Source organism: Pogoniulus pusillus, chromosome 9, assembly GCF_015220805.1.
Source record: "Pogoniulus pusillus isolate bPogPus1 chromosome 9, bPogPus1.pri, whole genome shotgun sequence".
Taxonomy (NCBI): domain Eukaryota; kingdom Metazoa; phylum Chordata; class Aves; order Piciformes; family Lybiidae; genus Pogoniulus; species Pogoniulus pusillus.
The window spans coordinates 23,674,386-23,691,078 of record NC_087272.1 but is presented as its reverse complement, the minus strand read 5'-3'; the positions used below and the strand labels follow the sequence as shown (position 1 = coordinate 23,691,078).

The window sequence follows — 16,693 nt, the reverse complement described above, 5'->3', positions numbered from 1 at the left end:
ATAATAAAAATACATTGCTTGAGGCTTTTTAAATCAGCCTGGGTACATTTACAACTTTGAGCTTGTCACACATGAGGAGCAAGTATCTCCTCTTACAAGTACAAGACCAGTGACATTGATTTTAAAGTGTAATTGAGTTTGGCCATTGCATATTGGAAAAGAATAATGAGAATGAGCTGAAAAGTTTAAATATCTGTATTTACCTATATCCACATCCTCTGATAGAAGCAGAAGCCACCTTTTTTCCTGTTGTTCAGAAATAATAGCTGGTTGGTGATCAGCAACTGCAATCAGGCCTGAACACAGTTGACAGCAGGTGAGCCTATGGACATGAAAGCAGTCAAACTACTATGGCAATGTGTCAAATGGCTACTAAATTATTGGCAATGTTTTATAATGTAAAGCTTGAATGGCAGAGGCACAATTAAGGGATTATTTGGTTTAAGTTTTATGTTTTCTGTAAAGCAATGCTTTTTAGAAATTCTTCTGTAAGCTATTCACCATTGCAGATCCCAAAATGCAGTCTTGGCAGAAACATCTCTATGCCATTACACCACTTTTGACAAAAAACATATGTGTTAACAAAGTGGCACATAAAGGTGGTGTGTGTCAACCTCATGAGCATGCATGGTTATTTCATTTGAATATGCTTTATCTGTTGCTCCCTCACCTCACAGCCCTACTGGTGCAAGAGTGGCCTGGCTGTGGGTCTCTGCTGGGCCCCACTGTACCACCATGTCCCCACTGCTGCAACTCACTTCTGACAATCCAGCATCAGTGGATGCTAGCAAACTAGCAGCCCGTGACCTCGACACAAGGAGGCTGGCTTTAACACACATGCAGATACACAGCCTGTATAAACTGTATTTAATCTGCTCTGGGCCTCGGCCTTTGCTGGGAGCAACTTAGCATAGACTTAAGTTGGAAGAGACCTTTAAGGATCACTCAGTCCAATCCCCCTGCAGTAAGCAGAGGCATCGTTTAACTATAGATCAAGTTGCCCAGAGGCCTGTCCCACTCAGCCTTGATGTTACCAGGGGTGGGGCAGCTACCACGTCTCTGGGCAACCTGTTGTTGTGCCTCACCACTCTTGGTGCAAAACACTTCTTCCTTATATCTAGTTTAAATATACTCTCTTTTAGTTTGGAACTGTTACCTCTTATACTATCACAACAGGCCTTGATAAAAGTGCTGGTCTCCAAGTTCTTTATAAGCCCTCTTTAAGTACTGAAATACACCATCAGGTCTCCGCAGCAACTCCTCTGTTTTGGGTTTACAACCCTAAGTCTCTCAGCCTTCTTCAAAGGAGAGGAGTTCATCCCTCAGATCATTCTTGTGGCCCTCCTCTGCACCCACGCCAACAGGTCCACGTCTTTCTTATGCTGTGAACTCCAGAGCCGGCCACAGTACTCCAGGCGAGGTCTCGTCAGAGTGCAGCGGAGCACTTCTTTCCCACAAATTCGTTTCGCCACGACCTCTGCAGAGAAGTCACTGCTGAGGCCGAAGCATAACGCACCACCCCTCCAAGGCGGGCACCACTCCCGCCACGGTTCCGCGCTTTCCTCTGCTGTACAGCTCCGCCGCGGCCAGGCCGCCTGCGCCTGCGCCGCTGCTGTGGCTGAGTTCGTGGTGGCGCTGTGGGGCCGGGCCGGGCCGGGCGGTGATGGCGGCGGCGGGAAGCGCCGGGAGCTGGCGGTGGATGATAGTCGTGCCCCTCTTGCTCGTCATGTTGCAGTTGGCAGGCGCTGCCTCAGCTGCCGCCCTGCCCGTAGTCATCAACACCTGGGCGTTTAGGAAGGCTGCAGAGACAGGTGCCCCGGCGGGCGGCCGGCTGGGCCGGGTGGTGCAGGGCAGTGTCGCTCCCTGCGCCTGCTGTTGCGCTCTCTTGCTGAGGGGCTGGCGGGGGGGCTCAAGTTAGCTGGAAAAGAAAATAAGTCTTTTCTCAGCGATCGCGTTTCTATGTGGCAAGAAGAAGCAGGTTCTGACCCTGCTGCCTTTAAACGGACCCTCGCGGGTACAGAGCGAGCCTCAGGACGGGTAGCAGACCGTGTGGTGCCGCTGCGGACTTGGCAAGGGCCTGCGGCGGGCCGTGGGGGAGTGTGGCTCCGGGCCGCGCGTCGGGCTGCCAAGTTACCCTCGTATGGGGAAGTCTCAAGGTTCTGGGCTAGTGTTTCCATTGCTGAGGCGCTGTGGCTGAGCCCCGGTGTTTCCTGAAAGCCTGCTAAACCAATTATACAACACTAACCACTGGGGGAAGGGCCATACTTTTCCTTGTTGCAGGCGGTTTCATGCACTTGCGCACATGATTTGTGAAGATGAGGTTTGAGGTACCTGAGGCTGTGTAACAGCTCTACCATAAAAAGCTGAAGTGTGTGCCTATGCTGCCTTCCCTCGGCTGGCGCTGGCAGGTGATGGAACGCCAGAGCCACTACAAGGAGGAGGAAGCAGGATTGCAAGTATCAGTGGCAGCAAAGTCAGGCGTGTTGAAACAGCCTGCCCGAGATCTAACCTTGTGAAATGTAATATATGTAAAGCCTTCAGGCCTCATTTATTCAAGTCCTGTCCTTTGGCATGTCTGTAAAGTCATGCAGAAGTGCACCATGAGCTAGATCCTAAGGAATGAAGATTAAGCACTGAACAGGAAAAGGTGGAGACTGTAATGTCTCCCATAGCAAGTTTCCACTCTGTTCTTAGGTAGTTACTGAATGTAGATTTCAGTCTTTTAGGTCATTATACTTTTGTTTGTTTAGTTTGGTTTTGGATGAGCACATAGTATTCTCATATGAAACTTTGAGGGCTGCTTGTTATAATATTTTTTTCTTTCATTTTTTCCCTTTTTGGTGAGATGAAAGTTTTTCTTACCTCTCTCCCACAACACAAACAACTTTAAATAACAATAAAGTAATGGTTAAATCTGAGCAGAGGAGGTTATTTATTATACAGAAGTTGTGAAGAATGTTAGTAAATAATACTTTCTCAGCCAGAAAATAGCTTAATTTCCCATTCAGAAACGCTAACCATATATACATGAAAAGAAAAACAGTATTCAGAAAAATAAGGCTGTATGTCCTTCTGAATATATTCATATTTTGTCTTTATTTCACTTAGTTTATTTTTCTTATCCACTTATGTAATGCATCTTCATCACATCCTTCTTTAATATATTCTCTAAAGCAGGAATGGAGACTGTTTGCACTGGTAACATTTAATTATTTCTGTTGATTACAGCTTGGAGAGTATTACAGCAGGGGGGTTCAGAGCTGGATGCAGTTGAGAGAGGCTGTGGTCAGTGTGAAATTGACCAGTGTGATGGGAGTGTGGGATATGGAGGAAGCCCAGATGAAAGTGGAGAAACAACACTCGATGCAATGATTATGAATGGGTAAGAAACCGGGGCCCTAGGGGGAGGTGTAGGGGGTGTGTGGAAGGAGCAATACCCGTAATTTTTAGAGCCTACTTCAGAGTAAGGGTTATCACAGAGGTCTTGTTGATTTAGGGTTTGCTATGAAACAATTTATATGTTACCTTGTGAAAGTATGAAAAATACTTATCTGACTGGTGGGAGAGTAGCTGCGAGTGGTTGTCACTGAACCTCTGCATGTAGTGCAATAATCTAGTTCTAGATACAGCTGCTCCAAAACCCATGGTTTGTAGCATTGTAAGCTTTTCCTTTAGATTCATTCCATGTATACTTCACCTCTAGAGCAATTGCCATCTATATTTACTCTTTAAAGCTGGCCTGATTAAAAAGTAATTGAGTTTGGTTGCTTTTAGGAGTTTAGGTAACAAAATTGTTACTTTACTGAAAATGTTACTGTGGATGGAGTTACTGTTACTTGAGCAACATCTCCCTCATGAAAGGAAACAACATATGTATGTGTGAGGGTTTTTCCTTACTACTGTGATGCTGTCATCTGTAGCATATAAGAAAGCAATATGTTAACGGAGCAAGTTTTCTGATTTAGATGAGAATAGATTTATCTAGCTAAAAATGTACAATTATTCTTGTGTTTTTAATACATTTACATCTTTCCTGTTTCTAGCAACACTATGGAGGTTGGGGCAGTTGCAGATCTCAGGCACATAAAAAATGCAATTGGTGTAGCACGAAAAGTCATTGAATACACTAAGCATACATTATTAGTGGGAGAGTCAGGTAATTATTCTTTTAACTGTTTCCAAGTTTTATCCTCTTCTGAAACTCTGCCTGAAAAACATGCCGTCTTGGTAGTTCAGGTGGAGAGATTCTTTGATGAATGAATCTTGTCAAATAGTTTGGAATCATTTACTCCTTTACTACATATATATAAATCAGGTATTATTATTTTTTTGGCAGAAAAAAAAAGAAAACATAATTTTATGGTGTTTCCACTAATTTAACTGCAAATATTAACTTGTAATCCCAAGACTGTGGTAGTATCACTGATATCAAAGATGGTTTGATACAAGACACTGTAGAAGCTATTAGATGTACATACATTGTTTAAAACCACTGAGTAATGTTTTCTAATGAATGATAGAACTAATAGACACCACAGTTATATTTTACTATTTTAGTACATATTAAGCAACTACTGTATTTCAATGAGAACTTGAATATAAAAAATTACACTAAGGGCTATACTCCCAGGCAGAACAGAAGAGCAATAGCAAACTTAAGGAATAGCTGAGCTTTTAAAGTATGAATAATACCAGTTTGAAGAGGTGTACAGTCCAGAGAGGTATATAGTGAGTGGAAGGTAACATATCTCACAGTTAGAGCCTTTTAAAATATGTGCTTCTGCTCAGAAAGAAGTGTGGAGATAAGTGTGGAAATTGACATATGAGCATTAAGGGGGAGTCAAGCACTTCAAAAAAGAAAGAAGCAGTAAAAGATTCTTTTGTTGAACAGATACACATAACAACAATGATCAGCTGTTAGAGCTGTTTTCTATATTTGTTGCCTGTTTTCTTTAGGACAAAGTCTTAGTAATAAAGGCCATGTATACCAATGTAGAACCAAGTCTGGTAAGGGACATTCAGTGAAGAATGACTACAAGTGAGGAAAAAATACTTTCGGTTATCTGCCATGAAATTTTCATGTTCGTCTACAACAGCAAGGTTTCATGAGTACTGCATGTCAGGCCTTTTCCCTTTCAGCCAGGTTCAGAGAGTAAAAATGACCAACTCTGCTTCCTGGAATAGAAACAAGGCTTCAAATGTCATGAAAGAATGACAAACATGCAGAAGTACAATTTTACCTTGGAAGAAAAAAGGAAAATAAATATCTGTTTAATTGAACCTCTCAGTTTTCATCTCAGTGCAGACTTTGTGCCAGTTTTTCTTAAAAACACAGAAAAGCTGTCCAGAAATAATTGAATTTTTTTTTCTTGATTCTTGGACTGAAGAAACTTATTCATCTGTGTCTTAAAGTGACATTATAATCAAGAATTGATAACATAAATTGTTCAAGCATCTGATTCCAGCAACAGCATTCCTTTCTAGGTAACTAGAACTACAAGGTGAAAGGACAGTTAATCTTTAGACTAGCTTATATTTCAAAGACTAGCTTTTCAAGGAAAGCATACTACTGTTTGTATCACTTTTTGAAATGTCTCCGTGGCATAAACAGCCGAGGCCTCTCTTGTTTCAGGTTATTTGTGTCCAGTTGATTCACACAGCTAAATCTGTTCATTAGTAAAATTTATGTGTTACACATAGTTACAGTGACTTGAGGAAATTTGATATTGACAGTGAGAGTTTTCTAATGCAGTTATATATCACTAGAGTGGCCAATTGTGTTCTCTGTAGAAATGTTTCTTGTCTTCATAGAGGACAGAATTCCTTGGTTTCTAGATAATGTTACATGAATGTCTTATCAGAAAAAATATTAAAACGTGAATGAAGTAATAGTTTGGGGTTTGTTGTTGCTTTTGAAGCCTCCCTGTTTGCTGTGAGAATGGGCTTCCCATATGAAGATTTAACTACCCAAAAATCTCTTTCGATGTATTCAAAGTGGCTTAATCAAAGCTGTCAGCCAAACTATTGGAAGGTATGGTGCAGTGATGGTGGTGGTGAAGTGGGGGTTTAGAACATCAGTAATGCATCATTGCAACTTCTTTTCAGTTTCTGATGAAGCTGTACTTTGTGTGAAGGGAAAAAAAAAGTTCTGCTTATTAAAAAAAACATTAAAACATTTTTTTTTAATTATCAAGCATTTGGTAGACTTGGGAGGAGTGTGTCTGTCTCCTGTTTGTTAGATCCTGCTGTGGTTGATGTTGCTGCAGTAACATTTTGGTGCAGGGAATTATTTTGTTTAATTTGAGAAGTCCTGCCCATATTTAGAGGTTAAAAACAAATGTATTATGTATTTTTAAATGCATACATATATATTTTTGAAAGAAATTCTTAGAGTAGCAATTAAGATCCTTAAATAGAGTGGCTTTATGAAGAGCTGTGGACAGATCCCATTAGTGCAGCTGTGCAACATGCTTATGTGATGCCAGGTGTGGGCGTGAGGTTTCATTTTCAAAAATTAATACAGTTTATTAATTTTGATATTCAAGAGTCTTGCCACAGGACATCATTTTTAATAACAGGTTCTTTGCAACGGTCATGAAAAACATTACACAGAGAGAAAGACAGAATACACAACACTTAAGAAATAACTAGCAATGATACAATAAACATTAAACCATTAGAACTGAAATGAGGTTCTTGCAGTCAGTTATACCACTTGCCCACTAGAGGGACTCGAAAAGCTCCTGTCTGCTTAAAGTAGAAGGCACTTGCATTCAGTTAGAATTTATAGTTTTGCAAAGAGGCTTTTGAGTATTTACCCACAAAATTCATATCTCTGGATTTCTGGGGATAACTACAGTTTCTAGACAGTACTCAAACACTTGAAGGGAGTTCTGTCAGTGTCTTGTCAGCTGTTGAGGCATCTAAATCTTCCCAGGCTCTAACAGGGTACTGGGAGAGGGGCTGATGATCTCTGACATGATCCTGGCTCCTTTGACTCCAGACTTGACACAGGGGTTTGCGGAGGTGCAGGCAAGGGTGTTTTGTAGATGTGCAGATGGGCACAATGTCAGGCTGGCTAAGTGAGCCTATCTCATGAAGGAAACATATCTGAACAAGTCAGGACATGTTTAGGCCTATTTTGGCCTTCCACGACAGCCTACTGTGGTCAGGATCTTTTTGGGACTGGGGAGTGGTGCTAGTGTTGGAGATTTCTACATGTTTATACACTGTCTTCATTATTTATGGAATATGAAATGCTGCATCACTGAACTATTTTAATTAAATACATATTCTGATTTTCATTCGATAAAATATCTTGACTATGATGTTAACATAATATCTTGACAGTCAATAATATCTTGGTAAAATGAGACTGAAAACTTACATCATTTTGCTCATGAATGGGAATTTATTTTTTTTTAATTACTCAGTTGAGCAATATAATTCCCAATAGGAAAATTCTTTTACCATACAGTACCAGAAGTCAGCCTTTGTTCTTTAAGCAAAACAAATTAAGGGATTTCAATACAGCTGTGTAATTAAGTGTTGGGCCTCTGATACATGTGTAGTAAATTATGGCTAATGATTTTAGTATTTTTAAGTTTATCAGTAATGAAGCATAATATATTACTCACTAACATGACAAAATAATTACAGAATGTGGTACCAGACTCTTCAAAATCCTGTGGACCTTACAAACGGCCTGAGGAAGTAACTTGCAAAGAGCAGACCAACTTACAAAGAAGTATTCATAACCACGATACCATTGGTAACAACTTTTGGTAACCCTGATGCCTTCTTACCTCATTCCCCTACAGACTAAGTCATATTAAGTTTAAAGAAAAGTATTTCATAGAGGTGTTATTTCCTATTTATGGTGATTTAAAGATTGTGTTACTTATGTGTTTGCCTACAAGTAGGATTTTGCATTTGGATTTTTATTCAGTGCACTAACTGTATAGCCACTTGACTAATTTTTTACCCTCAGGTGCTTGTTCATTGCCTTGCTGCTTTTCCCTCTTATAATATCTTGGCATAATTAATTGCTTGGGCATCTATGGGTGCTTAGAAAAGTGATCAAGGTTGAGAATAATATTTTTTTATCTTGATTATGGTTGACTTAAGTCAGGTCTTCCCTGTAACTGTCAGGCTAACTTAAAAGGCTTTGCAGGGTGGAAAACATGAGTAAATAGTCCTGTTGCCAGGAAAAAAACAATGTTTGGCAAACAGTCCTTCAACTTATAAATTAAAGCTTACTTTCATTACTCTGGCTTGTGCTGAAATAAATTTCTACAGGAACTACTATACTTAAAACAAGCTAGCAGTAGTAGTCCTCAAGATGTCTAACAGCTTACTGATTGGGGACTTAATTACTGAACTATAAAGCTGATTAATGAACACATGAGACAAAGGACTGGAGCCATTGCAGGTTCATGTCTTTCAAAGCTTTATATTTTTGTAGTATTGAAACTTAGATTTTTGGTTTAGTCTGGAATTTTCTTGGTGCAATAATTCAGAACTTTTTACTTGACACTGTTTGCAATACTGTCATGGTTTTAGTGCTCTTCCTCCCTCTCGCCTCTTCCATCTGCCCTAACCAAGAGGTAAGACAGGGAAGGGAAAAAAAGGCAGAGAGAATTTTTCTTGTTGACAGAATATTTACTCCACTACAAAAAAGCATCAGATTACATCAGAAAGAAAGGGAGAATACCAAGCATTAATAAATTATTTCAAATGCTGATCTTCCTTCTTTGCTTCCAGTCTTATTTCTGAGGGCAATTTATGCCCTTTCTTAAAGAGGCAAGCTCTTGCTTTATGGAGAAACAACTGATCCCAGCCAGATCCTGTTTCAAGCTTCTCTAATGAGGCAGTGGCTTCCTTGTCAGCACAAAACTAACAAGGTGTAGATCCATCCACACATTCAGTTGCCTGACATGTAACCCTTGTTACTTTGGTAGGCAGTATTTAATTTACTGTCAAATTTAAGCTCGTCATTCTTATTTTTAATCTCTTTCAAGCACCATTTATAATTCCAAGACTTTGTTATTCTGATGGTACTGATGCAGGATGTGATGACAGCAGGTGCTTGTCCACAGGTTAACTTTGGTGTGTATCAGGTGACAGTGGCTGTCAGGGCAGCAGTAATGCACAGATCTGAACAGTGTGGCACTCACGTTTTTAGATTGCATTCTGACCTTTCTGTAACACATCCGAAAACTCTCCAAATGTGTTTTACAAAGAACTCATATTCTTTGAGTACAAATTCTCTGTATTTTAGGGTAGCAGTAATTTTGATAGTCTGAGTATCATGGTTCTGTTTGATAACCGTATTGTAAATTTAACATATTTGTTAGTGTTTCACAATGTGTTTCATCTCTATTGAAAATTTTAGGTATGGTTGTAATTGGTGGGAGTGGAACTGTTGTTTCTGGGACATCTACTAATGGTGCAGCCCACAAAATTCCAGGGTCAGTATTTCTGGTTTTACAAAAAAGCCCTTTTTGTCCCCATCTCATTTCAATATTAAGTGTATGTAATGGTTATTTGTTTCATATTGTGTTGATTACAAAATGGCCTTACTTATTTCTGGGCTCTGCCATAAACCCTAATAATGAGAGACTGCTTTGGTTGCAAGATGATTTGTATGTGTTTGATGGAATGCTTGTTTTTCAGGTAGCTTAATTCACCATACAGACATAAATAACTGGCACAGATGTGAGGCAACTAGTAAAGAAAGGCACTGGAGAACATTCTGGAGAGGTGCTGTCTCCAAAGCAATGTACATGGAATCAGAGCCATCGGCCTGTATTTTGTCTTTGAGGTTCCTTTTTTCACCCCTGTTTGGAATCTTGTCTGCCAAGCATGTCAGACAACTTGCGGATTTAGCAAAAAGTTATTGAACGTACTAATGTCCCTAGCTGCTTACAGGTGCATCACTGACTCAACCTTGCTGACCTAACTACAGACGGTATGATACAAACGGTTGTGCAGTGGAGGTGGATTTAAGCCTTAGGTCAGTCAGGTTGTCACAGATCACTTCTATCATGAATTTTAAGACACAACTTCTAAGACACGACTTCTAACTGCAGTGGAATGACCTTTCACCTGCACTGCTTCCCTGTGGGTTTATCACTAGCCCAAGTAAGTTAGTGACAGAAGCAGTAAAGTTGACAAATTTAAAAGTCCTAAGAACTTGTCAGTATCAAACCAAGAGCTATTGCATTAATGCAGTCCCACTGGAATTAATAGATCAGTTTTCTGTTGTTTGTGGGTGTTGTTTGGTGGTGTTTTTTTTCCCCCTACATGATGTCCATATTGGTCATTACAGCCGTGTAGGAGATTCTCCAATAGCTGGAGCAGGATCCTACGCAGATAGTACAGCAGGAGGAGCTGCAGCCACTGGGGATGGTGACATCATGATGCGCTTCTTACCCAGGTTTGTCCCTACAGCAGACTTTGCTAGCTTTCTCTATCAAAATGACTGGCTGCTGAAGGGGAAGTAAAGAAAGGAATGGAAGTGCAAAAGAACAGTAGCAGAATCAAGTCACTCTCATATCTGACTCAAGTGACTTCTTGAATATTTTGATGCCAGATTCCTTTAATATTGCCAAGCTGTAAGCAAGCAGGCAGCAGATAATGAGTATATTCTCAGCTCGGATAGTTTTAAGCAGAACTAATTAGCTTTCTCCTCCGAAGTGCTTTGTGTGGGAAATAAGTCTTATAAATTATAGAAAGGATGAGAGGTGAGCCTTAGGTTGCTCAAGGAGGAGGAGAACTGTCACTATAACAGTCCTGCATAACTGCATCTGATTTGAAACCGGAAGAGATGTTTTAGTGCTGTTGTTTCGGTAGCATAACCTGGGTAAAATATGGCTGTTCTCATTACTAAGTCTCAGCAGTCATTCTTGTGGGTTACTCTCAGCAGGAACAAGTTATGGGTCCATGCAGCACATAATGGGCAATGATGCTTGAAGGGATATATAGCAGTGGCCTTCATACTGCTCAGGTGCTTTTTCTGAAACTCTGGCAGTTATGAATGCCTACTAGCTGGTGCATATTTACAGATGTTCTCAATGAGGTTTCAAGCTGTTCCAAGCCAGTCTTGAAATAAAAGGCAATTGACAACTTCATGAATTATCCTGAGGTATGACATATCAACAGTAATAGTGAGTTGAGCTCAGCTACGAGGATAATCAATAAAAGCTTACATTACAGCTTAGCAGCCTGAAGGATTTGGCTGTAATGCTTAAAACATTCTGTGTTGGCACAAATGGGTTTTAGAAAACAACTTGTACTAGATGATTAATCACAGTTTCCTTGTGCATGCAGATCATTCTTAATTCCATGTTTAGATATTCCCATATGAGAACAAATAATAGAATTGACCTAGTAGAAGTGAAGGAAGTGCCAAATAAAGAGCAAAATTGCTAGTATTTTCTGTCTGCTTTCTTTGAGATACATCTTACTGAATTTTTGATAAGGGAAGAGACTCCAGTGAAATGTAGCTTTATATTCAGATAGTTATCCTCAGATAACTTGGAACTATTTGACTGTTAGAATAAATCAAAGATAATAGGGAGTCTGAAAATGCAAGGAAACTTCTGTGGTACTTTAATAACATCTATAGTTAATGCTGTCTGTAGAAGAGTCACTGTAACAAGTTGGTCTTGTTATATGTATCTTAAAACAAAATCTAGCATTGTTTGCTTATCACTTATATTGCATGTTATCTTTTAATCTTTGGGTTCTGAAAGTAAACAGCAACAAAAATGCTGTTTTTTTGCCTCTGAGGACATTCTGGAACTGCTTCATCTCAAGCAATGGCCATGAAGTCATTCATCTAATGATACTGTAGATAGAAAGGAAGTTGACTTTCATTACTCTCATTTAGAGTAAGATTATTTCTTTTTAATTGGCTGGCAGAAAATTTGAAAGTAGGTCAAAGTCTTGATCAAAATGTTTTACCTTCTGTCATGGTTTAACCCAAGCCAGCAACTAAGACCCACCCAGCTGCACTTTCTCACACACAGACCCTCCCCCAGTGAGATAGAGGTGAGAATCAGAAGGGTGAAAGTAAGAAAAAAATGTGGGTTGAGATAAAGACAGTTTAACAAGTAAAGCAAAATGCATGTGTGCAAGGGAAACAAAACAAGGAATTCATTCATTACTTCCCATCGGCAGGCACATGTTCAGGCATCCTAAGGAAAAGCAGGTCTCCATCATGTTACTTGGGAAGACATAAACACCATAACTTTGAACATCCCCCTTTTCCTTCTTTTTCCCCTCACCTTCATTTGCTGAGGACATGTCATGGTATGGAATATCTCTTTCATCAGTTGAGGTCAGCTCTCCTGATTGTGTCCACTCTTAACTTCTTGTTCACTCCCAGCCTACTCACAGGTAAGGTCCTATAAGGTGCAGAAAAGGCCTTGACTCTATAAGTACTTCTCAGAGTTAGCTAAAACATCCCTGAATTATCAGCACCATTTGCAGCACAAATCCTAAACATAGCCCTGTACCAGCTACCATGAAGAAAATTAATTACTTCCCAGCCCAAACCAGCACACCTGCATATTAATGAAATAAAATGCTTTGAAATAAATAAATGCACGTTTTGAAAAATCACTAACTCTTTTAACTGCTTCTTTGAAATTCTTTAGCTGCTCTGTTGCTTTGTCTCTTCTACTGCAAAAGATTGTAGACTTATCTTGGGTTTGGCCCTGCCTTAGAGTCATAGGTGGCATAGATGACATCTTGCAGTCCTTTTTAGTTCAGTTTCTAACTGCTTTCCATGTAGAACTTGAGTAATAATTAGCAATGCGAAGTATGGCTAAAGGTTGTTTCTCATATGTTTCCATTATTCAAAGAAATCAAGGTGTCTCAATGGTGTTTTGGAATAGATGACCTGAATATGACTAACTGTCTGGGTGTGGGGTTGGTTTCTTTTAGTTATCAAGCGGTGGAGTATATGAGGATGGGAACAGACCCAACGGTTGCTTGTCAGAAAGTTATTTCCAGAATCCAGAAGTATGCTCCAGAATTCTTTGGTGCTGTTATATGTGCCAATACAACTGGAAGTTATGGTATGAGTTTCATTTAACAAAGTTTGTTGACCCTAACTGGGTGAAAGGAGTACAAAACCAAAAGTGGATTTTGAAGCAGAAGTCTTTAATTATTCTTTGAGCACTGCAGCAATAGTGGCCGTTCATAATATCAAATTCTGTTTAGCAGGGCAACTGTACCCTAGTTTGGATTTGAGATATTTTAGTTTTTCCTCTGTGTTTTGACATCTTGAACTTTCACAAAATTTATGTAAAAATCCAAAATATTTACAACCTTCATGTGTTTTCATGGACTGTGTATGATTAATTTGAAGGTTTTTAAAAAAGAATGCTTATGCCTCCCCTAGATATGGCATAAGGCAGGAAGAATGTGACTCTTAAGCATAGCTTCAAAGCAGTCCAAGATCAGTCACTGCACCAGCCATCTCATTAGCGAACTCTTAGATCAGTAAGAAATACAATTTGCTAATCAGCATGGCTTATTTAGTTAGTCAGCTTATTACTGTTCTTTGATCTCTTATTTCCCATAGTTCTGTGTTAATGAGATTAGTGTTGGAGGCACTCATTAAGTTAATCAGGATTGCAAGAGAGATATTTTCCTAACTTACATTACTGCTCTGGATTGGCATTAATTACACTACATCAGTCAGTAGCACTCTATTTTTACCAAAAAAAAAATACTTTCAAGATGTCTTGCGTTGAATAGATTGTAAAAGAATAATTGCATCATTGTAGTAGTATTAGTTACTGGGTTTTTAGTTGATAAAGTACACTGACAAAGACACTAATACTAAATGTAGCAAATTATATATTTATTTTTTTCTTTCCTAGGGGCCGCCTGTAATAAAATTCCAGGACTCACTCAGTTTCGCTTCATGGTTGCTAACCCTTTGCTAAGTCAGCCAACAGAGCAAGTAGTAGATTGCATTTAATTTGTTTTGTCTCGTTGACATCTAAATTTAGAGAAGAAAACTGCTAAAGTTTCCCACATGCTACTTTTTAAAATGATTGCTCACTTTCACAGTTGCATAATCATGTGAACAAGTACAAAGGTATGTTAATGGTGCACTGTTTTTAAATATCTTCTACCATAGTATGGCTTTGTGAAGTGAAAGTAGACTTAATCTGTGAATTCCTAATCTGATTATCTTGGAAACTGATTCTGAAATGATTGTAAACTGGTATTATAATCTAGATCTTAAAAAAATAACAGTGTAGTTTCAGGTTGATAGACATAATTGCAAAATTACAGTTATACTTTATTATAGATACTTTCACAGTTAGCATTGGCAATTCATCTTAAAAGTCTACATCTAAGTGAAATCACTGATATTGATGTGCTTCACCACTGAGGTCACTTAAGTCATGAGTTTAATAGGAATTTCCTGTCATCCCAACTTAATTCTTACACTTTTGCAAACCTAACAATCAAACCACGGTTCTCAATACCACAAAAAGTTAGCTGTTACATATTTACTTCGAAGTAATGCCAAATTTCATCATCTTTTTTTGGGAAAGTAGAGCTTCAGTTACTGGGAAAAATCTTTCAAAGAGAACTCATAAAGTGGAGAGTTGGTCATATGCATGCAGAGAGACCAAGTGACTAATGGCTCTTCCATTCTGTCTATTTGCATAAGAACTAAGTAGCTGAAAGCAGTGAATTGTACACATTGAACTGGACTTTCATCATTTGACAGAAATCTTGAATAAAGGACAGTGAGCAGGAGGGACTTTGCCTCTATGAGAATATTTGTCTTTCTAAGATTTAGTCCAGAATTTTCTTTTCTCTTGAAAGAAAAATACATGTAAATGTTAGCATTAAGGAAAAGGAGTTTGAAGACTAATGGAGATGATTTCAAAGCTAAGAGATAAGGAGCATCTCCTCATGGAGTTTCTAACTTGTTTCACAACAGGTGATAGGAGACCCAAATATGATCTGGTAATACAGGCCTTTTGAGTATTGTGTTGGCTCTAACTGGATGTGAAGACAGATGGAAATCACCTTGTCACCTTATTTTGTAGCAGAAGTTATTGATTTTAATCGCAGTGATTTCCATATCACTAGTACACTGTTCACTTGCAGCACATTTACCCCTGCAAAAGAGCTGGTCTATACTTGGAGCATGACAGTTAGATTCAACGACTCTGGTTTTCTCACTTTCTTTTTCTGTGTCTACAGATACCAGGGCTCATTTGTAATAGAACTTCAGCATCTTGAGAGTATACGTATTAGAACATGGTGGCTTGCTGATCAAATGATCTCTTTGCTAAATTTGAGCTAAGAAATGTTAAAAAGGGAGATAAAAAAAGAATATCATGCCTCATCTTAAACATTTTTAATTTTACTTTGTCTACTTCAATGAATTTTTGTGTAATACTTATATGTAAGGTTGTTTAGATGCATCTGGACTGTGCCTTGGAATGATGGTTGCCATTCAAACTAGTACAGCCATCTTTCATGGCCTGCTGTTGAACTTTCTCAACAAAGTCATTATTTGAAGAATTCACTTCCATCACTTGATCTTTAGAGCATCTCATAGCACAGAGATCACTGTGAGCTTTCATCAAAGGAGCTCTTACTGAATATATCCATAATAGTTTAAGATAAATCCTGCCTACAAACCTCCTTCTGTGGCTCCTTCTGGGCAGTCAAGTGCAAGTAGATTAACAAAGTTCCAATGATTGTTACTTTGAAACTAGTGTTGTGAATAACGAGTATAGAGGGTGCAGTACTGGAAGCTGAATAGTAATGTCTCAAACTGCTGCAGGTGAAGCCGTAAGGATTCATTTTTTTTAAAGAGGCTGAGAACATCTTTCTGGTGTGCTTATGCCACTCAGTGCTAGCTAATGTACACTCCTAGAGGTTATGAGTGCCCATGCTGAGAGATCATGAGTACCTGAACTGTGTGCTGAAAGTCACTGTTACAGTTTTAGCTTATTGCATAGCCATCTTATCCGTGAGAATAAAATTGCTTGTTTATGTGAGCATAAGTACTAATACACATAATTTAATAATGTAAGTGGCTTTGTAATGATGAAGTAGTTATCAAAAATGAGTTTGACAGTGTATTAGAATATGAATAAATATACCAGTCCGATGTTAAGGACAGAATTCTGAATTATTAAAAGAAGTCCTTAATATTTTTCTTAGAAATATTTCTTTAAAGGTCATTAATAGCAAGTGCTCTTCTCTTTATGCTTAGCAGATGTGATCTCTTTTAAGAAAGATTTTTACAAGTACAAACGCCTTACCAAAAGTAAACAAAACCTCTGTGATGGCTTCTGCTGGGGTCATAAAAAAAACCCCAAATCTTACTGTTTCTGATTTCAAGGAGGTCTGTATTTTTAAGTTTTTTCTATCCAACTTTTACTACTTTTACTAAAAATAAAAAAACTCTACACAGATTGTGAATATCCAGGTCAGTGATACAACTGAATACATCCTGTCTGTAAAGTTGTGAGCCATTAGGTCCAACTGAATTTTAAGTTCATTAGCTTCCAGTTAGCCTGGTCTGTTTTGTTTCTAAAGCTTCTTACTAAATTACCACTTCGTCTAGTGTAGACAGAAATATAATCTTGGCTCAGTGGTCTGACTAATAAAGTGAACTATGCCCTGTCTTTGCACGGCA

The 16,693-nt window shown here is 38.8% G+C and overlaps 1 protein-coding gene across 2 annotated transcripts; it reads left to right on the top strand.

Moving 5' to 3' along the window:
• The first annotated feature begins 1,651 nt into the window (after positions 1 to 1,651).
• AGA (aspartylglucosaminidase) lies at positions 1,652 to 15,618 on the top strand. 2 transcript variants are annotated; one of them, XM_064148894.1, is made up of 9 exons: positions 1,652 to 1,811; positions 3,229 to 3,382; positions 4,044 to 4,156; positions 5,919 to 6,031; positions 7,660 to 7,771; positions 9,395 to 9,470; positions 10,331 to 10,438; positions 12,952 to 13,085; positions 13,896 to 15,618. In XM_064148894.1, the coding sequence occupies exons 1-9, from the start codon at positions 1,664 to 1,666 to the stop codon at positions 13,994 to 13,996; spliced, it is 1,059 nt and encodes a 352-aa protein (XP_064004964.1). In that variant the 5' UTR covers positions 1,652 to 1,663; the 3' UTR covers positions 13,997 to 15,618. The 2 variants fall into 2 exon arrangements, with proteins under 2 accessions (XP_064004964.1, XP_064004965.1); XM_064148895.1 differs by having other exon boundaries at positions 1,750 to 2,014.
• The last annotated feature ends 1,075 nt before the right edge of the window (positions 15,619 to 16,693 follow it).